Genomic DNA, 24,439 nt, shown 5'->3' on the forward strand with positions numbered 1-24,439 from the left:
GGCTGTCCGCTGTCTGTACTGTGACAGCGCATCGCAAAGCCGCTCCATTACTTTCAATGGTGGGAACTTTGCGGGTAGTGGTGGGGTCACCCGCCGGTCAGTCGCTGACCGGCGGGTGACCTCACCGCTAGCCGCTAAGTTCCCACCATTGAATATAATGGAGGGAGCTGTGCGATGCGCTGTCACAGTGCAGACAGCGCTCAGCCAATCAGGTGAGCGCAACGAAGTTGCGCTTCCTGATTGGCTTAGAGACCTGTCAGTGACAGCTGTCACTGACAGGTCTCATTCGTGGAAAGGTGTCCCATGTGTCAGCATGGGACCCCTTTCAGTCCGTTTTTGGTGCGGGTATTTGCGTTTTCTTATTTTGCCAAGTCCGTGGATTTATCTCTGGACCATGGTTGAGGTGAGTATTTTGAACTTTTCTTTACAGGTATCCGTGGATTCTACATGGAGAAGAGGACCGATGTCGGCGTGTGAACATAGGTAAGTATGTGTGTGTCGACGTATGAAATAAAGTTTTACTGTCGACGGTGTGTGTGTCCTGTTTTTATTTGGGTATTTTTTTCCCAGTAGTACTACAGGTACCAGCGGGCCCGTTTTTCTCCCGCATGCTGGTACTTGTGGTTCTCAAAGTACCAGCTTGCGGGGGAGGCTTGCTGGGACTTGTAGTACTATTGGAAAAAACAATATCTTTTTATTATCACAAAGGCTATCAGCCCCCCCATCCGCAGCCCATTGGATGGGGGGGGACAGCCTCGGGCTTCACCCCTGGCCCTTGGGTGGCTGGGGGGGGGGACCCCTTGATTGAAGGGGTCCCCACTCCCCCAGGGTACCCCGGCCAGGGGTGACTAGTTGGATATTTGATGCCACGGCCGCAGGGCACGGCATAAAAGTGACCCCCGGCTGTGGCATTATCTGTCCAGCTAGTGGAGCCCGATGCTGGTGTTAAAAATACGGGGGACCCCTACTCTTTTTGTCCCCCGTATTTTTGGCACCAGCACCAGGCGCAGAGCCCGGTGCTGGTTTTAAAAATACGGGGGATCCCCTGTCAATTTTTTCCCCGCATTTTTAGAACCAGGACCAGCTCAATGAGCCCGAGGCTGGTTATGCTTTGGAGGGGGGACCCCACGCCATTTTTTTTTATGATTTTACCCTTCCAGCATAAAAAAAATAAAAAATAAAAAAAAAAATATTTTAAAAAATATATAAATAATATTTGTGCCTCCCAAAAAAAAAAAAAAAGTACCTAATCCCTTCTAATATAAATAGATCTGCTATTCCCAAAAAAAAAAACACCAGAAAAAACATGTTTAAAATTTTTTTATTTGTTTTCACCATCCAAAGTGTGGCGGATTGAAAATGACGAATTTGCTGTCTAAAAGCACTGCTGTCGAATTTCAAAACTTGAATTGAATATGCTTTGGTCGAATTGCAGCACTTGTATCATTGCAGAAAAGTCGAATTTGCAAAAATTCGAATTTCAAAAAGTCGAATTTTGAAAGTCCGTTTTTTGGTCGGAAAGCACTGGATTGCATAGGGGAATTTTTTTTTTTGGTCGAAAATGACCCGAAATTCGACAATTTCGGGAATTCGACCACAATTGCATATACCCCTATGCCTCTGTGGGCCAGACACATCTCAATCCAGAATAATACAGATGGAGTAGTGGTTAGCATTGCTGCCTCACAGCACTGAAGCCATGAGCTTGTTTACATAGAAGTATATGAATATACCAAGCAGGTTTAAATTGCTCTACAGTCTTGGCCTCTGCCGCCTCTCATGGGAGGCTGTTCCACTTGTTCACTACCCCTTCTGTGAGGAAATATTTTCCTTAAATTTCCCCTGAACCTGCCTCCCTCCAGTTCAGTGTATGCCCCTAACTGTGTGAAGTTATATATGTATATATATATATTCCCTGCACTTGCAGGGATGGGGGTTCCAGGACCGGTCCACAAATACCGGTATTCTTTGAGTATATTTTTCCTTACACTATGTCAATGTAATGGGTCTGGTACTCTGTTTACTACTTAGCCGCTAGTCTTGGTAAAAAGATCACTACTTGACCTTTTGGCTAGGATCAAGTGTAGTATCTGTTCTTATCAGTTTAATATCTGATACGTTCCCTATGTGGGGGCCATGTATTAAATATATGTTTAGAACAGGAAAATGGAAGAAGAGATTGCTCCGTCCACTCCACGCATTGACTCGGTATTGCAGTACCTCCGGGACCGGTGCACCTTTCAAAACAAGGACAGACTATTTCTATTTCTTGTACACTATGTACTTATGATTTGCCAAATGGCTGGACAAAGCTCCTTAATCAGTTCATACTGTGCAGCGAGTCTGGTCTTTGACAGACAATATAGCGCCTTTACTTCAGAGGCGTTTTTGAGGCTTCATCTACAGAAAATGGTGAGATAAATCCTGTCAGTGAGGATCCTTCAGGATAGAAATAAGAAATAATCTACTGAATTTCTTGGTTTCCACCTCTTCCTTCACGTGAGAGAATGTTGATGGAAGTCTGACTACACACCTGATGAAATAGTTTATATTTCCAGGGAAATGTGTCTGTCTCTAATACATACTGTTTTCGGTTCAATTTCGGTGTTCTCAGTATTAGAGACAATATTTCTTTATCCTTTCGCTGATGAAGACACTGATCTAATGAAGGTTCCACTAATAATTAGTGGACGCATCCATCATGGGAGAGCCTAAGGCAACTGTCTTTGCTAAAGTACAGTATGTGACCTTAACAGTCACCACAGATTGACAACGGTGAGGCCGTTATTATATTAGTATTCATTCTGACAGGAATATTCCTACGCCCTCTCCGGGCTTATGCATGAATCTTTAAACCGGTTGCATTATGCAAGTTATCCATTCTTGGGGCAGCTGATCCTTTTCAAATTATCCATTGACTGTTTTGGTCTCTCAAGCTCTATTCCCTATCTATTTATTATTGCATCTTTTCCCTGGCTATGACACCCTTCTATTCATTTTGGTTGCGAATCGTAAAATTCTGCTTCCAAATTAAAGCGTACTTTGCAGGCGGGAGCAAATAACTCTATCAGTAAGGTGTATGCCTGCGGTATAACAGGTCGTGGGTTCTTATCCTGAGGATAATAGCTGAGAAATGGGTATTTTAACCTATGTCAAAAAAAAAAAAAAAAGTGGGTATTCTTTTGGGAGGCATTTGTATGCCTAGAACACGGACTTCCAATGTGCCCTCTGCAGGGGCCACGGAGTCGGACAGTCTGGTTCCCAGTGGGGAGGACACCAGCTTTCTCAGAGTCCACTGATCCGTTGGATGTACTGAATTTGTATCACGAACATATATTCTGAATCTTGGGGAACACGTACCAAGCAAGAATCTTTAGTGCCCATCTTAGACGGGCTCTAATCATTGCAGTCTGTTCGCTATCTAACAGGAGTATTCAGTCCAATCCTTTTTCCGTCATCTGGGCATCGCTACCATTTTGGGTCAGTTGTTAAAAAAATAAATTAAAAAAAGCCGCTGTCTCATGCATTTTTTTTTCTACAACGGACCTTAGTTCTGGATTTCTTCCTTCGCAGAAGATGTTATTCATGGGTATTCTTTTCGATACCTGGTATCTCGAATGTTGGCGGAGTGCAGGATTTACTGACCAGAATAGACTCAGGGGTCAGACATACACTTCCTCTGCAGGACAGTGGTGATTTTATAGGTGGCTCCATTCCCCCGGTCTCCTACCTGGTTTCTTCAATCTCAGATTAAATGTTATTAATCTCAGGCAGGATTGAGTTTACGTAAACAGCAGTTTAGTTTCTCTATTAAAATACCAAGATATTTTCATTGGTCGATCTTTTCGTTGGGCTACACAATCCAGATCTAACTTATAGGACTTCATTCTGTCTCGACATGGAGGGTCATAACCACAGTCAAAAGTTTCAGACATTACGGTTTTTTGGTTTCAACTCTGGCGTTTTCTATGAAACTGATGTCCGAAGTGGAAATATCACTTCCAATCTACGGGCGATCTACAACGCCTTGACTCCAGCTCAATGTCTTCTACAGGGTCTTTCCACTGTGACCTATATCAATTGTTCTGTGACACTTGTAGCTGGAGAGACATCGGAACAGTATCTAACATATGCAGAGGGCGGAATTTTGGATCCCGGCAGTGTCTGTCATCTCCAGTTCCAGAATGGGCAACTGGGAAGCAGATTTCCTGAATCTTCAGGCTGTTCTTCCTTAAAGTATGTGAAATCAACAGGGATTTCTGGCTTTGGTGTGTCTATAACTAGCCGACATAGACCTCAGGGCTTCATTGGTACTGTGATCGTTTCGGGAATCCTCTTGTGGCAATCGTAGACGCCGTGTCAGCTCCTTGTCACTTTCATCTAGCATATTTATTCTGCCTCTGGCAACATCTAGTGAGTACCTCAACGCATTTGACCAGTGGCTCTTTCGGTTTTCCTAATCCGCTTCGGATTTGCCTGTTGACTCTGTTCTGCAATGTTATAGCCCTGAGTGACCAGGGCTCCTTACAGGGTACCTTTTCGGCCAGCTCTCCACTCCCAACCTTTACGTCATCACCGGGATTTTGTCTATTCTGCCGCTGACGGAGTGATTGTGGAAAACAATGTCATCAAGCCCTACTACGTTTCTGGCTCTCTAACCAATCACAGTGCCAGAACACTTGTCATCGTTTGTGTGTATTTAACGGTCACTCAGCTGGAGTTCTTAGTCCTTTCCGCCTCCTATCTTTTCTACAACACAGTTGTCAGAACTACTTTGTCTTCTTATCTTAGCAGAGTTCTGCTCTAGAATTTACTTTCCAGAATGGCTCCTGTTTCTCCTTTCCGGCCTCTGGACTCTGGTTGAGTTGCGGTTTCTTTTCTCTTACAGTGTTTTTGTTTATGCAGTTAGGGTGGTTTTACTTACAAACCACAAGTTGTATTGGTTTTTCCTCTCCTTCAGCACATTGGGCTTCTTGTGTCGTCCCAGGCTTGTCCGGGGCGGGTCGGTAATTGGCCTTATTGGTTGTTGTTCAAACCTTAACTCTTACCTTGTTGGGTTTGTTTGCTGCACCCAAGCGTGGCTGGCTGGCCAATAAGAACAGGGTGATGTGCTGGGTTAATTCTGCTATTCAGCAGGCTTAGATTTCTTAGGCGTTGCCTGTTCCTGATTCCTTAGGGGCTCATTCGACTCGACCTGTTGGAGCCTCTTGGGCTGTTCACAGTGGTGTATTCGTCCAGCAACTGCGTAGAGCGATGACCTAGTCGTCCGTACATACCTTCACGAAATTCTTCCATTTTTCATACTTTTGGTTTGGAGACTGCCTCTGTTAGGCATCAAAGTTTGCAGACTGCTATGTCGTCTGTGTCTCCCTCCTCTAATTAGCTTGCTTTGGGAAATCCCATTAGTAAGTGCGCAGCGTCCCCCAGATGGATGAAAGAGAAATAGGGATTTTTGTTTACTTACCGTAAAATCTCTTTCTCTGATTCCATCTGGGGGACGCTGCGATCCCTCCCGTATATATATTCTGTTCTGCCTCTTCCGGCTTTGCTAAACGTTAACTGAGGTAATCTGCTGAGCAGGAAGGAGATGGGAGGGGTTAGAGGGGGGAGGAGTTAGTTTTTTTTATAGGTTCTGTGCCAAACTCCCAATCCCACACACTCTAACCCATTAGTAAGTGCGCAGCGTCCCCCAGATGGAATCAGAGAAAGAGATTTTACGGTAAGTAAACAAAAATCCCTATTTTCATGTGTTGAGCATTTGTCCGTATCGACCATGTCAGTGTTGACCAATAGTGGTCGACCTAGTGACTGTCGACCTAAGTAGGGTCAACCCGCCAAACGGATACCGTTGCAGTTACCACTGAACCCTCTGTTTCATCAAAGTCAAAGCGGGTCAGTGATGCTCTATATCTTCACTACACCGTACATTGAGCCTACACCATCATTTATGATGGGCAGCTAATAATTTTAGAATGATGATCTTTGTTTCTCTAACGTCCTAGTGGATGCTGGGGACTCCGTCAGGACCATGGGGAATAGCGGCTCCGCAGGAGACAGGGCACAAAAGCAAGCTTTTTAGGATCACATGGTGTGTACTGGCTCCTCCCCCTATGACCCTCCTCCAAGCCTCTGTTAGGTTTTTGTGCCCGGCCGAGAAGGGTGCAATCTAGGTGGCTCTCTTAAAGAGTTACTTAGAAAAAGTTTTTAGGTTCTTTATTTTCAGTGAGTCCTGCTGGCAACAGGCTCACTGCATCGAGGGACTTAGGGGAGAGATTTTCAACTCACCTGCATGCAGGATGGATTGGATTCTTAGGCTACTGGACATAGCTCCAGAGGGAGTAGGAACACAGGGCTCGCCCTGGGGTTCGTCCCGGAGCCGCGCCGCCGACCCCCCTTGCAGACGCTGAAGATGAAGAGGTCCGGAACCAGGCGGCAGAAGACTCTCAGTCTTCATCAGGTAGCGCACAGCACTGCAGCTGTGCGCCATTGTTGTCAGCACACTTCACACAGCGGTCACGGAGGGTGCAGGGCGCTGGAGGGGGGCGCCCTGGGCAGCAATGTATAATACCTGTATGGCGAAAAATACATCACATATAGCCCTTGAGGCTATATGGATGTATTTAACCCCTGCCAGATATCTAAAACTCCGGAGAAGAAGCCCGCCGAAAAGGGGGCGGGGCCTATTCTCCTCAGTACACAGCGCCATTTTCCCTCACAGAAAGGCTGGTGGGAAGGCTCCCATGCTCTCCCCTGCACTGCACTACAGAAACAGGGTTAAAACAGAGAGGGGGGGCACTGATTTGGCGATATGTATATATATTAAAATGCTATAAGGGAGGAACACTTATATAAAGGTTGTCCCTGGATAATTATAGCGTTTTGGTGTGTGCTGGCAAACTCTCCCTCTGTCTCCCCAAAGGGCTAGTGGGTCCTGTCCTCTATCAGAGCATTCCCTATGTGTGTGCTGTATGTCGGTACGTGTGTGTCGACATGTATGAGGAAAATATTGGTGAGGAGGCGGAGCAAATTGCCAGTAATGGTGATGTCACTCTCTAGGGAGTCGACACCGGAATGGATGGCTTATTTATGGAAATTACGTGACAATGTCAACACGCTGCAAGCCGGTTGACGACATGAGAGGGCCGGCGAACAAATTAGTATCTGTCCAGGCGTCTCAAACACCGTCAGGGGCTGTAAAATGCCCATTTACCTCAGTCGGTCGACACAGACCCAGACACGGACACTGATTTCAGTGTCGACGGTGAAGAAACAAACGTATTTTCTTTTAGGGCCACACGTTAAGGGCAATGAAGGAGGTGTTACATATTTCTGATACTCCAAGTACCACAAAAAAGGGTATTATGTGTGAGGTGAAAAAACTACCTGTAGTTTTTCCTGAATCAGATAAATTAAATGAAGTGTGTGATGATGCGTGGGTTTCCCCCGATAGAAAATTATTGGCGGTATACCCTTTCCCGCCAGAAGTTAAGGCGCGGTGGGAAACACCCCTCAGGGTGGATAAGGCGCTCGCACGCTTATCAGAACAAGTAGCGGTACCATCTACGGATAGAGCCGTACTTAAGGAGCCAGCTGATAGGAGGCTGAAAAATATCCTAAAAAGTATACACACACATGCTGGTGTTATACTGCGACCAGCGATCGCCTCAGCCTGGATGTGCAGAGCTGAGGTGGCTTGGTCGGATTCCCTGACTAAAAATATTGATACCTTTGACAGGGACAGTATTTTATTGACTATAGAGCATTTAAAGGATGCATTTCTATATATGCGAGATGCGCAGAGGGATATTTGCACTCTGGCATCAAGAGTAAATGCGATGTCCATATCTGCAAGAAGATGTTTATGGACACGACAGTGGTCAGGTGATGCAGATTCCAAACGGCACAAAGATGTATTGCCGTATAAAGGGGAGGAGTTATTTGGGGTCGGTCCATGGGACCTGGTGGCCAGGGCAACTGCTGGAAAATCCACCGTTTTTTACCCTAAGTCACATCTCTGCAGAAAAAGACACCGTCTTTTCAGCCTCAGTCCTTTCGTCCCTATAAGAGTCATATCTGCCCAGGGATAGAGGAAAGGGAAGAAGACTGCAGCAGGCAGCCCATTCCCAGGAACAGAAGCCCTCCACCGCTTCTACCAAGTTCTCAGCATGACGCTGGGACCGTACAGGACCCCTGGATCCTACAAGTAGTATCCAAGGGGTACAGATTGGAATGTCGAGAGGTTTCCCCCCTCGCAGGTTCCTGTAGTCTGCTGTACCAATGTCTCCCTCCGACAGGGAGGCAGTATTGAAAACAATTCACAAGCTGTATTCCCAGCAGGTGATAATAAAATTACCCCTCCGACAACAAGGAAAGGGGTATTACTCCACACTATATGGTGGTACTGAAGGCTAGGTGAGACCTATTCTAAATCTGAAAAATTTGAACACTTACAAGGGTTCAAATCCAGATGGAGTCACTCAGAGCAGTGATAGCAAAGAACAAGGGGACTATATGGTGTCCCGGGACATCAGGGATGCTTACCTCCATGTCCCAAAATTTGCCCTTTCTCACCAAGGGTACCTCAGGTTCGTGGTACAGAACTGTCACTATCAGTTTCAAGACGATGCCGTTGGATTGTCCAAGGCACCCCGGGTCCTTACCAAGGTAATGACCGAAAGGAGGATTCGTCTTCAAAGAAAATGGACGACCTCCTGATAAGAACAAGGTCCAGAGAACAGTTGGAGGTCGGAGTAGCACTATCTCAAGTAGTTCTACGACAGCACGGGTGGATTCTAAATATTCCAAAACCGCAGTTGTTCCGACGACACGTCTGCTGGTCCTAGGGATGATTCTGGACACAGTCCAGGAAAAGGTGTTTCTCCCAGAGGAGAAAGCCAGGGAGTTATCCGAGCTAATCGGGATCCTCCTAAAACCAGGAAAAGTGTCAGTGCATCATTGCACAAGAGTCCTGGTAAAAATGGTGGCTTATTACGAAGCGCTTCCATTCGGCAGATTTCACGCAAGAACTCTTCAGTGGGATCTGCTGGACAAATGGTCCGGATCGCATCTTCAGATGCATCAGCGGATAACCCTATATCCAAGGACAAGGGTGTCTCTCCTGTGGTGATTACAGAGTGCTCATCTTCTAGAGGGCCGCAGATTCGGCATTCAGGATTGGATGCTCGTGACCACGGAGGCCAGCCTGAGAGGCTGGGGAGCAGTCACACAAGGAGTGTGATCAAGTCTGGAGAATTCTCTCCACATAAATATACTGGAGCTAAGAGCAAATTTATAATGCTCTAAGCTTAGCAAGACCTCTGCTTCAAGGTCAGCCGGTATTGATCCAGTGGGATAACATCACGGCAGTCGCCCACGTAAACAGAAAGGGCGGCACAAGAAGCAGGAGGGCAGTGGCAAAACTGCAAGGATTTTTCGCTAGGCGGAAAATCATGTGATAGCACTGTCAGCAGTGTTCATTCCGGGAGTGGACGACTGGGAAGCAGACTTCCTCAGCAGGCACGACCTCTACCCGGGAGAGTGGGAACTTCATCGGGAAGTTTTCCGCATGATTGTGAACCGTTGGGAAAGACCAAAGGTGGACATGATGGCGTCCCGCCCGAACAAAAAATGGGACAGGTATTGCGCCAGGTCACGAGACCTTCAGGCGATAGCTGTGGACGTCCTGGTAACACCGTGGGTGTAACAGTCGGTGTATGTGTTCCCTCCTCTGCTTCTCATAACCAAGGTATTGAGAATTATAAGACATAGAGGAGTAAGAACTATACTCGTGGCTCCGGATTGGCCAAGAGGGACTTGGTAACCGGAACTTCAAGAGATGCTCACAGAGGACTAATGGCCTCGGGAGCTAAGAAGGGATTTGCTTTCAGCAAGTACCATGTCTGTTCCAAGAGGAACCGTGGCATCGGCCTTTAAGAAAGGACCTGCTCCAGCAGGGACCTTGTCTGTTCCAAGACTTACCGCGACTGCGTTTGACGGCATGGCGGTTTGAACGCCGGATCCTAAGGGAAAAGGCATTCCGGAAGAGGTCATGCCTACCCTGGTCAAAGCCAGGAAGGAGGTGACCGCACAACGTTATCACCACATGTGGTAAAAATATGTTGCGTGGGTGAGGCCAGGAAGGCCCCACGAAAAAATTTCAACTAGGTCGATTTCTGCACTTCCTGCAAACAGGAGTGTCTATGAGCCTCAAATTGGGGTCCATTAAGGTTCAAGTTTCGGCCCTATAGATTTTCTTCCAGAAAGAATTGGCTTCAGTTCCTGAAGTCCAGACGTTTGTCAAGGGAGTATTGCATATACAGCCCTTGTGTGCCTCCAGTGGCACTGTGGGATCTCAACGTAGTGTTGGGATTCCTCAAATCATATTGGTTTGAACCACTCAAATCTGTGGATTTGAAATATCTCACATGGAAAGTGACCATGCTGTTGGCCCTGGCCTCGGCCAGGCGATTGTCAAAATTGGCGGCTTTGTCTTACAAAAGTCCATATTTGATTTTCCATTCGGACAGGGCAGAACTGCGGACTCGTCCCCAGTTTCTTCCTAAGGTGGTGTCAGCGTTTCACCTGAAACAACCTATTGTGGTGCCTGCGGCTACTAGGGACTTGGAGGACTCCAAGTTGCTAGACGTTGTCAGGGCCCTGAAAATATATATATATATATATAATTCCAGGACGGCTGGAGTCAGAAAGTCTGACTTGCTGTTTATATTGTAGGCACCCAAAAAGCTGGGTGCTCCTGCTTCTAAGCAGACTATTGCTCGTTGGATTTGTAGTACAATTCAGCTTGCACATTCTGTGGCAGGCCTGCCACAGCCAAAATCTGTAAATGCCCATTCCACAAGGAAGGTGGGCTCATCTTGGGCGGCTGCCCGAGGGGTCTCGGCTTTACAACTTTGCCGAGCAGCTACTTGGTCAGGGGCAAACACGTTTGCTAAATTCTACAAATTTGATACCCTGGCTGAGGAGGACCTGGAGTTCTCTCATTCGGTGCTGCAGAGTCATCCGCACTCTCCCGCCCGTTTGGGAGCTTTGGTATAATCCCCATGGTCCTGACGGAGTCCCCAGCATCCACTAGGACGTTAGAGAAAATAAGATTTTACTTACCGATAAATCTATTTCTCATAGTCCGTAGTGGATGCTGGGCGCCCATCCCAAGTGCGGATTGTCTGCATTACTTGTACATAGTTATTGTTACAAAAAAATCGGGTTATTATTGTTGTGAGCCATCTTTTTTAGAGGCTACTTCATTGTTATCATACTGTTAACTGGGTTCAAATCACAAGTTGTACGGTGTGATTAGTGTGGCTGGTATGAGTCTTACCCGGGATTCAAGATCCTTCCTTATTGTGTACGCTCGTCCGGGCACAGTACCTAACTGAGGCTTGGAGGAGGGTCATAGGGGGAGGAGCCAGTACACACCATGTGATCCTAAAAAGCTTGCTTTTGTGCCCTGTCTCCTGCGGAGCCGCTATTCCCCATGGTCCTGACGGAGTCCCCAGCATCCACTACGGACTATGAGAAATAGATTTATCGGTAAGTAAAATCTTATTTTCTTTGTTTCAGTCCCTCATGGTTTAGTATTCCACTATTGCATTACAACTCGCTGACCTCTGTAGGGTTTCTGGGATGTTAATGGTGAGTGGCCACACGGGAACCGTTTGCTGTCTATATTATGGCCAATATATTGAATATGGCTCTGTCATCCACTGTTAATCGGATTGAAATTGTGAAACAAGTATACATTCTGTATTCCATCTGTTGTATGGTCCCTTCCTTCCCCCTGAGCACTGTGATGATGACCATGCTGCACACTTATTGGAAATGTGCAGGGTGGTAAGCCATTTTTGGTCCATTATTAGCGGTGACCCCAAAAAAATGCTTTCAGGCCATCACCCTGTGTTGTTGGCTGTATGCTACACCATTGATGCTGTGATACTAATCTACAGCCTGACAGTAATAATAGACATAACTATACAGCATGTTGTTGTAGAAATCTCTTCTTTATGATTTGTGCTAATTATTATAATGTTTTCCTTAACTTTCTACTGAGAATATGTTAATTTTTTTTAAGATTCAGAAAGCTGAACATGTTGTGGTTGTTGGTGGAGGCTCAGCCGGAGTAGAGATGGCTGCAGAGGTGAAAACTGATTATCCAGAGAAAGAGGTAACCATTTCTTATATTTCCGTAATTTCATTCTGATTACAGCTCCCACTGTAAGGGAACATCAAGGAGCATTTACCCAATATTACAGGTTAGGGTGTTTAGGTTATTGGTTTTTTTATAACATGGATTGATCAGCGCGCTCATTGGTGGAAATTGAGAGAGGGGAAAAGAAGGTGTTGCGGGATGGGATATAGCTATAGGTATATGGATATGTAGAACTGTTTGTGTATGGATGTAGGTTCAAGGCAATGATGAATGTAATGATGGTTTCTAATCATTCACTTTATTATAGTATAGAGTGTTCGGATATATTTTGCAGGCTGCCCTTCTATCAGCAACCTCCTTATAATGATTTGATGGTTCCTTATTACACCGTTCCTTCACCACTGTCAGGTGTGTCCTGCAGACTACCCTTTGCAAGGTATACCTTCCTAATGGTATACCAAAAATGAACCCCAGCTCAGGTAAATGTCAGGTGTACCCTGCGGGTCACCTTTACCATAGGTGTGGTGGGTGCCTATGTGCCCTCTGAAGCTGTGTCTTAATTGAATGTTTGGGGGGTATGACCAGTGCGGCGTCCCGCCTGTCAGTCCCCTCTCATGTGCAGCACTGAGGTGTGGGGTCGTGGGCTGTGTGTCTCACACTTACCGCCGGGGACAGGTCTCTGCCTGCCGCCGGTGACCGCGTCTCTTCCTTCCCCACCTCAGGCTATATTGTTTTTTGTCTTTTGTTTTTAAATTTAGCCCCATGTGTTATGCTAATAAGATTTATTTATTTATTTATTTAACTGGTGCTTTGACCAACTTTCTGTTCAGATGTAGATAAATTAGGAAGTGGATCCAATCAAGCTATAAAAAGCCATAGTTAGAAACACATACTGTGTATAGATTTATAGTTACACTGGGCTGGTTAATATATGATAGGTCAGTATGAAAAAGAAAGCCACATGCCCATTGGGTTGTGTGAAGCTATCACCTGGGCTCTGATCTGGAAGCAGGAAATGCAAATTGATCAAAACCCAAAAGATGAAATGTGTGCAGCTTGAGCAATTTACCACACTCAAATAAGGCCAGAGTCCTGAACTAGAAAGCACCAAACTCCTGCATTACATCTTGATGGAATCAGTGTCAAACTGGCCCACAGGGGTACAAGGGAAATCCCTGGTGGGCCCAATTGACTTTGGGCCACACTTCTTCCTCTAATGTCAGGTTCCATACTATGCCCTTAAATTATACATTGTTACTCTATTAGATGGTCAATTTCATGGTCTCTAATTGGGTAGCCATTCTCTATGGGGGCTGGTCACACACCTTTTTGGTAACTAGCCACACCCTTAAACATGGGGCCCTACCATTGCATTCCCTCGTGGGCCCTTCATACCCCAGTCCGACACTGGATGGAATATTAGAGTTCACAGAGATAAGATATAATACAAAGTGCTACCTACCACTGGTGCTGTAATGAAATCCAGCAGGCCTACACAAGGGGCTTTGAAGATGAGCGGTGTGCTCGCTCTCATACTCATACTATAACATCCCTACAGTAGTTATTCATCAGATATTTATATTTTCACTCTGCAGGTTACATTGATACATTCAAAAGTTGCATTAGCCGATGTGGAGCTTGAACCCCGTGTCAGGAAAGCTGTAAAGGATATTCTTCTGAAAAAAGGAGTAAAGCTAGTGTTGGGTAAGCCACATTTTTTTCTATTTATAATATATAACCTGACAGTTTTATATTAGAATAGGGCTGATTCTGGCCTAGTCAAGCAGCCCTATTCTAATTGAGATCGCACATTTTTATTAATTATTGCAATGTATTATGCATTTTTTTGTGATATTTGGCCTCTATCTTGCAGTTATAACATTAACAAATGAAAGCACTTATAAGGGGCACAAAGAAAACTGAGAACAATAGCTCAGTTTCACGTTTATATATAATGCGTTACTATGTGTAAATATCATCCCGGCAAGGTCTCGGCCATGTATGCAGCGGCAAACACAGGAATTGCAGCTGGGTGGGGAAAGGAGGTGGGGGGGTTATAAAACACATACATACTTACTTTTGATGCAGTGTCTGCTGCAGGTTGCTTATAGGGATAGGCACCTTGGAAAATTAGGCCCTGCCCCCTTGCAACATATTGCCAAAATTTGCAGGGATATTGGTGTGGGGTCAGGGCTAGGCATATTGCTCCTGCCACTCCCTGTTGCCAGTGTAGGCGTCAATCAGGGGGGGGGGGGGTTTCTCAAAAACCTACCCTGTGTGCTCCAGTGGTGTGAAACTGGTTGCTGTGATTATGGCTAGTATGACTGTAAGAGGTGGCTTCCATGGCTTAGGCAGACACGTGATTATGAGTTTGGCAAGAGCCTCTGTGACTAAAACAGCTAAAGTTTCAGTCAATATTCACATGGAATGCATGGGGAAACCATTGTCGGCTAAGGACAACAGTAGGCAGAACTGTGTACCCCAGGATCATTATACAGTATACATAAAATTAATTTTATAGTACAAGCTAAAACAAGTGTGCAACATTGTCATCAAATGACTGCAAATTAAAACCGGGGTTAATGAGAAATGTCCTCCACAGAGCAGTGATGTGAAGAGCACAGTCTATGGACTACTAAGCAGTAGAGAAAAATTATATTGTCTGATGAAGCCTCATCCTTCACCAAACCTAAATAATTCCTTTTGTTTGCAGCAGTGAAAGGTTATGGTGGCTCATAAATGCTGTGAGGAACATTTTCCCGGTGTGGTTTGGTTTCATTAATTTCTGTAAAATTCTTGTTGCTAACTGTTGGTTAATTGTTATATCTGGAGGATCTTCTTCTTATGGGATCTGTGTTTCCAAAGGGTCTTCTGGCAGTGACCCATGTACACCCAGGGTTGAGACTCATAGAACTCACCAGCAGGTCTTCTCGCCTATAACAGCCACTTTTCCCAAAAGACGGAACGTGCCTACCGGTACTGGGCTGTCGCCAGGTATTACGCCGTTGGCGGTAGTACGAGCTCAACTCTGAGTGACCTTGATCAATGCCGGTGGGTAGGAATTCCGAAAAAACACTACTGAACTGAGCAAAGGAGAACAAGGCTAAGGGAAGTTGGAGATAAGGATAGAATGGAAGTACGAGGAAAAGGAAATTACTAGACTGAAGGGAGAAAGGAGTTGAGGAGATAACTAAAAGAACCCCTAACCGGGGAGCTGACCCCAGACAGGGAGGAGCAATGACTTCTACTTAACGCTTATGCACAAGTGTACAAAGGATACAAAACTAGAACATAAAGTATTATACTGAGTACTGCTCAATGGACTATGGTGCTGAATTATGGCTGGACACAGAAACGCTGTCTAGAGATGTGTACAGCAGAAGAAATCCACAGATTTAGATACCAAACGACATGGGCTTCCGCTGCGACCAGAGGCTATTACCAGCAAAGAATGACAGGCATGCTGGGAATATAAAGGAGCCCTACCCAATGGAAACTCTCTCATGCAGCCAGCCTCCTAAATTAAAAATCCTGTGCAGCTGAATGCTGCACGTACACATCCCCTGCTAAATGTGTGCAGCTGAGCATAGCACACACATGCTGCCTCCCGCCCTCTTCAGCGTCCCGGTTGCCTAGCAACTGACAGGATGCTGTGTCGGCTTGTAACATTAATGGTACAGAGTGACCATCTGCACCTCATATCGCAGCATTTCTTTTCAGGTGACACGTGGTCGCCCCATGTTTGATAAGCAATGACACTGATGCTATCCATCTGTCATGACCGTCTCACTTATCATATCTGAACCCAATCAAGTATTTACTGTATGGAATGTGTTAGAATGATGCCTGGGATTGCATTTCCCATCATTATTTGGCCTCCTTGTGGAAGAGTATGCTGCATACAGTCCCTACTGGGCCCTAGTAAGTTATTTTGCTTTGGTGTGTTCGTTTTGTTATCTTTTTAATTTTCTTTGTTTTTCATTGAAAAAGCCTAATGCTCTTACATCTTATAATGAGCTTTTAAAACGCACTTTGTCTTTCAGTTGCGTTCCATTGGTGTAGAGCGCTTTCAGAAAATATCTTGTTTTGAACTCTTTGTGCTTAGAGAGACAGAACTATGGGCCTGATTCAGGGATGGACACAATTGTACGCTGTGGAGCGATTATTTTGTTTTTGCCCCTGTGTATAAGTCACACTGTGGATGTACCACAGTGGTCTTGCGGTGGTGGTCGCAGTGAGGATTTCTTTGAAAAGTGAATGATAGGCAGGGAGCATTTGTGGGATGTTGCAGGGAAGTGGCCACTCAATCGTCTTACTTCCTGCAGCCATGCTGCGCAACCTTAGGGATCACAGCTGCTATGGCATTTGGTACATTACAGATTCAGGCCCTAATATTGGAAGGGGCTTATAAGCCCAGGCAAATTACAGTAATAGGGTGGCCATGCTGGTCACAAGAATTGTGCATATTGTATGTGCCTTTCAAAAGGTGGATAACTTGAGCGTTTGACTCCTAGTGATACTAATGGGTGAAGATGACAATTGTCAACCACTTCTGATTGGCTGAGTGTGTTTCTGAGCCCTCCCACTCATACTATCGCTATTCGTAGTGTGACTGCAGCAGTTTATTTATAGGACTACCTTTTTTTTTAAACTAGAAAATTTAGCTCATTAATTTGAAGGGACACATTTTTTTATTTGACACAAGATGGAGAAATCTGGGTATTAGATTCCCCCTTTGGAAAATTCTGTTTTTTGTGTACTGTTTTTATACACATCGACGCTTGGAGAGAGATGCTGTACATCCCGCCATTAACTGCATCTATACTAATTGTATACTGTATGTACTTACATATGTAATTAGTATTGCAAAAGACAGCTCTCCCAATAAGATATGCCCTTTGCAATGTCAGGTGTCGGCCCTGGGAGTCCCTCTGTGCATGAGTAGAGTGCCATGGGTGCTGCAGGGGGTGCTGGGAGGGATCCTGTTGAATCCCTCTCTGGGTAAGATACGGAAAGAAGCCCATAGACCTCTATAGGGTGACACCAGCAAAACTATATCTGCATTGTCTAAAGGACTAGTTAAAGCGCTGTGTTTTATCTGAACTGTGCTAAATGCTGCTCATGTTATTTATTGCACATATTCTACTGTACGCTATTAACCAACAGCTTAACTATTTTATTTGAGACCTGTATTACTGTACTGGACAGATATGAGCAAGAAGTAAGAATTATTATGAAGTAGCTACTAACACCAATTATTCAACAGGGCAGAAGGTTGTCAACCTGGAGGAGTTGCCGTGGAACAAAGTTCAGCAGAATATGGAATTGCAGTTGGACAAGGACACCAAGGCGATCTCTGCTGATCTAATTCTCTGCTGCACTGGAATTAGGATTAATTCATCTTGTTACGTTGACATTTTTGGTAAGAACAAGCGTTTCACCTATTTACAGAGTACATGTGTATCAATTACTGATTGCTCTGATTCAGTTGTATCCTGACAACATCATGTGTATATTATGCATAAAATAGTTGGAACAGAAAATAATAAAAAGATGTACTCAAATAAAATATCGCCAAACAGAGGCGTAACTAGAGTTTTTGGAGCCCAGGGCAAGATCAATAATGCCCCTCCCCCCCCCCCCCCCCAAAAAAAAAAAAAAAAAAAAAAAAAAGAAAGAAAGAAAAAGTTTTGAAGTGGGGGTATGGAGAAGTGAAGGGTTTAATTATGCGCGTGCGCTCCGAAAAAGGGGGTGTGGCCACTCAAAAGTGGGTGTGTCCTTCAGTGTAGTAGGATCCCTTATACTATCTAGTGCTGGTTATACTAGTACTAGACCTTATACTCTCCTTATACTACCCCTTATACTATCTAGTACTAGACCTTTCACATTTTAGCACACGTTATGAGCCGAAATTCACATTATAGCACACAGAATGAGCCGAAAATTCACATTAAAGCACACAGAATGAGCCAAAATTCACATTAAAGCACACAGAATGAGCCAAAAATAGGATTTTGGTACTTACCAGGTAAATCCTTTTCTTTGAATCCATAGGGGGCACTGGAGTACTCTTGGGATATGGACGGTTCCACAGGAACTAGGCACTGAATAGTTAAATTTTGACTATACCTCCCCTCCATATCCCAGAGTACCTCAGTGTTTTTTTACTGAGCCGAACTGGAGCTATAGAGGTTGACAATGGAGAAATACATATAACCAAAAAACGGACAACAATAAAGTTGACACAAAACAAAACTGACAACTAACAGTTGACACCAACCCGATAGAATTTCTAATTTGAAACAGTCGGTAAGAGTGTGTTACCATAATATTCCCTGCACTTACCACAACCAGGTAAACAACTGCTCTGGGTGGGCGTCCAGTGTCCCCTATGGATTCAAAGAAAAGGATTTACCTGGTAAGTACCAAAATCCTATTTTCTTTTTCATCCACTAGGGGTCACTGGAGTACTCTTGGGACGTACCAAAGTTTCCCCCGTGGGCGGGAGAGCTATTTGGCACCTGTAACACTAAACGGCCAAAGCTAGATGCTGATGCCGCAAAAGTATCAAACTTATAAAAGCGCACAAACGTGTGCACTGACGACCATGTAGCCGCACGGCAAAGCTGTGTCATAGAAGCTCCACGACCAGCTGCCCATGAAGTTCCCACAGAACGTGTGGAATGAGCTGTTACCGATGTAGGCGGCTGTAACCTAGCCTGAAGATAAGCCGGACATATGGTCAGTTTTATCCATCTGGATAAGGTCTGCTTAGAGGCTGGCCAACCCCTCTATGGCAGCTTCATAGAGAACAAACAACGTATCCGTCTTACGAACTGTAGACGTTCGGGATACATAAACGCGTAAAGCGCGTACCATATCCAGAGTTTCAGAATGTCCTGTTAACACAGGAACTACTATTGGTTGGTTGATGTGAAAAGATGACACTACTTTTGGTAAGAAAGCGGGATTCGTCCAAAGTTCCGCTCTGTCATCATGAAACACCAAATACGGTGGCTTGCATGACAAGGCACCCAAATCTGAAACCCGCCTTGCCGAAGCCAAGGCTAGGAGAAAAATTGTTTTCCAAGTGAGAAACTTAATATCCACTTGTTGTAAGGGTTCAAAATGAAAAGACTGTAAGAAATCTAAAACCAGATTCAAGTCCCATGGCGCAGGAGGTGGAGTGAATGGAGGCTGTACTCTGAGGACACCCTGCATAAAGGTGTGTACCGACGGCAATAGAGCCAGTCGTCTTTGAAAGTAAATTGACAAAGCAGATATCTGCACTTTTAGTGTGGATAAACGTAGACCTCCATCTAACCCCATCTGTAGAAATAACAAAAGACGGGATAACTTGAAAGAAGATGTCGGAAACTTCCGAGCTTCACACCAACCTATATAGGCACTCCAAATTCTGTAATAATGAGCTGCCGTAACTGGCTTCCTAGCTCGTAACATGGTTGGAATGACTGATTCTGGAATTCTCTCTCTTCTTAACAGGGCGGTCTCAACAGCCACCCCGTCAAACGCAGCCGCGCTAAATTGGGGTAAAGGAACGGACCCTGTTGTAACAGGTCTGGACGTAGTGGGAGCGGCCAAGGATCGTCTGAGAGTAATCCGCGAAGATCCGAGAACCAAGCTCTCCGTGGCCAATGAGGCGCCACTAGTATGACTGTGACGGACTCTCTTTTGATCCGTTTTAGCAATAGAGGGAGCAGCGGAAACGGTGGAAACAGATACACTAGACTGTATGGCCACCTGACTGTGAGAGCATCCACCGCCACTGCCTCTGGATCTCTCGTTCTGGACACATACTGAGGCGTTTGATGATTGTGGCGAGATGCCATCAGGTCCACCTGTGGGTAACCCCACCTCTGGACCAGCATGTGAAACACTTCTGGATTTAATGCCCATTCTCCTGGATGAAAATCCCGACGACTGAGATAATCCGCCTCCCAGTTGTCCACTCCCGGAATGAACACTGCCGACAATATCACTTGGTGATATTCGGCCCAATTGAGGATTCGAGCTACTTCCCGCATTGCCATGCGGCTTCTCGTTCCGCCCTGTTTGTTGATGTATGCGACCGCCGTCGCATTGTCTGACTGCACTTGAACAGCCTGGAAAAAAATAAAAAAAAAATATCAATAATTGTGGACCAACTTCCACAAGCCTAGTTGCTCGGTGAGCACCGAAAAAACACTGAGGTACTCTGGGATATGGAGGGGAGGTATAGTCAAAATGTAACTATTCAGTGCCTAGTTCCTGTGGAACCGTCCATATCCCAAGAGTACTCCAGTGACCCCTAGTGGATGAAAAAGAAATTCACATTAAAGCACACAGAATGAGCCACAATTTACATCATTATAGCACACAGAATGAGCCGAAATTCACATTAAAGCACACAGAATGAGCCAAAATTCACATTTTATATATATATATATATATATATATATATATATATACACACACACACACACTCACAATTGCGGCGGCACTCGGACATAAATACAGTAGATGCAGAGTATTACTACAACGTTTCAGAGAATTTATTAGCACTCCGTCATCAGGTAAAACATGCATACAAAAAACATACCTTTAAATAGAATCCCCACCTCATGTGCTCCACTCGGCGTGCGGCTCTGGATAGCGGGCGCCCACTGATGACGTCCGCTCCAGTCCCCGCTTCACCATGGCTACCTTCATAAACTAAACAAAAAAGCAAAAGAACGGGTGGGCTGGGCTGTGCAGCCAGCCACCCACAACGAAGCTGATGGACGGTGCAGATCTATATTAGCGGGGGCGACTCGCCTCTACTTTGTGTATACCCCCCACCCCATTCTATGCCTCTCTTTGTGTATACCCCCCCTATTCTATGCCTCTTTGTGTATAGTATACCCCCCTCCCCCTATTCTATGCCTCTTTTTGTGTATAGTATACCCCCCCGCCTATTCTATGCCTCTCTTTGTGTATAGTATACCCCCCCCGCCTATTCTATGCCTCTCTTTGAGTATAGTATACCCCCCCTCCCCCTACTCTATGCCTCTCTTTGGCATAGAATAGGGGGAAAGGTGGGGGTATACTATATACAAAGAGAGGCATAGAATAGGGGAAGGGGGGTATACTATACACAAAAAGAGGCATAGAATAGGGGGAGAGGGGAGTATACTATACACAAAGAGAGGCATAGAATAGGGGGAGGGGGGGTATTGATAATGTCGATATTATCTTAGACCGAAAAGCTATACACTATTACCGTGGAGCCGCTATGGCCGCTAGACTGAATACACGTGCTACGCACTTTGTACGCTATTTGCGTACAGAGTCCTGCACGTGGTACGTACTTGGCGTACACACGCCGTGCTGAGTGTACAGAGTACACACAGCGCACGCACACACAATTGATAACCTTTAAACCTAGTTAATGATACAATGTAATGATTTGATTACACTTTAAACCCTTAGCAGCAAAGTACTGCAACGATGTTATACCTTAAACCAGGGGTGGGGAACCTCAGGCCCGAGGGCCGTATAAGGCCCTCAAAACCACTTGATCCGGCCCGGCTCACCTAAGCGAGAGGAGATGCCGAGCGCCCACTGAGATTTTACCACCAGCGGGCGCCCGGCTCCTCGGGAGCAGCTCACTCCTGAGCTCCAGCTTCTGGCTCAGGCAGTGTACATGTGTGGCTGTGCAGCGCTATGGGAGAGACGTCATGACATCTCACATAGTTTCAAGGAGAGGGAGGGCAGCGGTCCGGAAGCAGGAGCAGGGCTGGTGAGCATTGTGTTTTCTTTCTTTCTTTTAATGTGTGTGTGTAAGCGGCACTACTAGGGGGCATATTTAATGGGGCATATCTACAGGGGACATATTTAAAGGGGCATAACAACTGACGGGGCATATCTAATGGGCCAAAACAACTGACAGTGGGCATATCTAATGGGGCATAACAAGTGACTGGGGGCAAATCTAATCGGGCATAACAAGTGACTGGGGGCATAACTATTGACTGGGGGCAGGCTAATTTTTAAGTTGATAATTTTTGTATGGCCCCCAAAGGATTTTATAAATATCCAAATGGCCCTTGTTAGAAAAAAGGTTCCCCACCCCTGCCTTAAACCTTAAGTAGCGCTGACGGTATAAAGTACCCGCAGAGCGTACACCTTATCAATACCTATACACCCACGAACGCGCGGTCCAATCGCCCAGCGTATAGGTAACTGTTACTTATCTGCCGTGCGACCAATGGAATCGTTTTTCAGGCTGCGAAACCTCAGCCGGAGCGTATCTGAACGGGCCTATATGGGTTCTACGCCAACCCCCTGGGCTGCGCTCTCTACACAAAAACTTTGCTGACCTTTTAGGCCGCGGTATTCAGAGCTTCGCTTGACTTTGTCAGCGGTTTTCTGACTTCGCTGACCTCTTGGTCTGCTGTTATCTACTACTTGCTCCTTTGTACCTTAATCAATGTTAACGTGAGCAAGCCACTCTCACGCCACCAAGTGTCCACTCACCTGGTGTGGTCTCCTACAGGATCCCGAATTCCCTGGGTCCACAAAACCTTTATTGTTTGCACACTCACGCTCGTTCACTCATATACACTTTGATTTTTCTGTACAGAAAATTAACTTTCATTCAGGTAAAACAGTCTTAGTTCCAGAGGTAATACAGTAAAAAAGGTTTTTAAACTAAATATTGGAATACTGATCAATTTGTGCTATTATCGCGTGGCTACCATCTCGCGCCTAAACTAAAACAATGCTATTGTGTGATTTGTATTTAGCGGTCGTACTTTTACGCACGTTGCGTGAACACGCCACGTGTGTATGCCTTTACGTTGCGTACGCAATCCCGTACGCTGCCCGAGACACGTGTACAAAGGCCGTACGTCCGCAGTACTACAAAACCCACACTTCTATAAATGTAAGCGATATTTAACTATAATCGCTTACTGAGCACAACACACAGTTTCTACTGTATAAACCTTTACAACTAGGCTAGGCTGCGTGTGCATCTTACACTTACTTCTTTAACTATTAACTCTATATTTTAACTAAATAGCAACAAATTTTCTCAGTACAGGTCAAAATGAATCTAGTAATCAATGCTTACGGCAATAATGCGAGCAGATATGCAAAGTACAAAATACAGGTGTATGCGTGTGTTGCGTGCGCATTTGGCGCCAAACAGAAATTTGCAGATAAAAAAATATATAGCTTTTGCGTTCTTACCTTACGGATCCCTCCAGCATCCCTTCAAACCATGCAGGGCAGACGCTTATCTAATCAGCACTAGTGTATCCACCGACCAAGAGAAGGCTTACAGGGGATACCTTTCCGCCCTTTGCTGATAGATAAAGTCTGCGTAAACCTACTAGGCTGCGAGTATGAGGAAGAACCGGACGATGCCCCCAATTGATAATGTCGATATTATCTTAGACCGAAAAGCTATACCTTTAGATACACTATTACTGTGGAGCCGCTATAGCCGCTAGACTGAATACACGAGCTACGCACTTTGTACGCTATTTGCGTACAGAGTCCTGCACGTGGTACGTACTTGGCGTACACACGCCGCGCTGAGTGTACAGAGTACACACAGCGTGCGCACACACAATTGATAACCTTTAAACCTAGTTAATGATACAATGTAATGATTTGATTACACTTTAAACCCTTAGCAGCAAAGTACTGCAACGATGTTATACCTTAAACCTTAAGTAGCGCTGACGGTATAAAGTACCTGCAGAGCGTACACCTTATCAATACCTATACACCTTTTACAGATAAATACACTTTAAAAACCCTTGCAGGAAAGTGAAGACACAACACTGATTTGTAGTTGAAACCACAGGGTTCTAAGGCCACAGTGGATTATTCCAAAAGGTAAAACAGTACAAATCATACACTACAGGCTAACAAGATAAATCTAAACAGAATAATGGCTACAGAGAATGTACATACGTGAGAATGTTCGCAAGCGCAACCCAGCCGGTCCTCCGCTAGTCAGATAGAAAGCGTTCAGAGTCTTCTGACCGGCCAGGCAACAATGGGCTTTTTATACACAACATGCATACACAATACAATGGTCACTGTAATCTCATTGTCCATTGGACACAGGGATGTGTCTTTACGTTACAGAAGAGGTCATAGGTGGATTTGAATAGATGGGCGATGTCTTTCCCCAACTGCTCTTGTGGGTGGTGTTCTCTGGATTCCTGCCGCATACATAATATACAGTAAATACAGTTAATATCTATATTCTACTTTTGC

At 45.2% G+C, this 24,439-nt stretch overlaps 1 protein-coding gene and 1 non-coding gene across 4 annotated transcripts in view; both read left to right on the forward strand.

Annotated features, from left to right (window-relative positions):
- AIFM2 (apoptosis inducing factor mitochondria associated 2) overlaps positions 1-24,439 on the forward strand; it is an 86,058-nt gene that overhangs the window by 35,451 nt on the left and 26,168 nt on the right. For all 3 annotated transcript variants that reach the window (XM_063961317.1, XM_063961316.1, XM_063961318.1), the window contains exons 5-7: positions 12,089-12,181; positions 13,762-13,870; positions 17,433-17,588. In XM_063961317.1, coding sequence (XP_063817387.1) covers positions 12,089-12,181; positions 13,762-13,870; positions 17,433-17,588 — 358 coding nt within the window. The remainder of the gene's footprint in view (positions 1-12,088; positions 12,182-13,761; positions 13,871-17,432; positions 17,589-24,439) is intronic.
- On the forward strand, positions 2,052-2,242 carry LOC134899673 (U2 spliceosomal RNA). Its single transcript, XR_010173322.1, has one exon. It is a non-coding gene; the product is annotated as a U2 spliceosomal RNA (small nuclear RNA).

This window comes from Pseudophryne corroboree, chromosome 3 (genome assembly GCF_028390025.1).
Source record: "Pseudophryne corroboree isolate aPseCor3 chromosome 3, aPseCor3.hap2, whole genome shotgun sequence".
NCBI lineage: Eukaryota > Metazoa > Chordata > Amphibia > Anura > Myobatrachidae > Pseudophryne > Pseudophryne corroboree.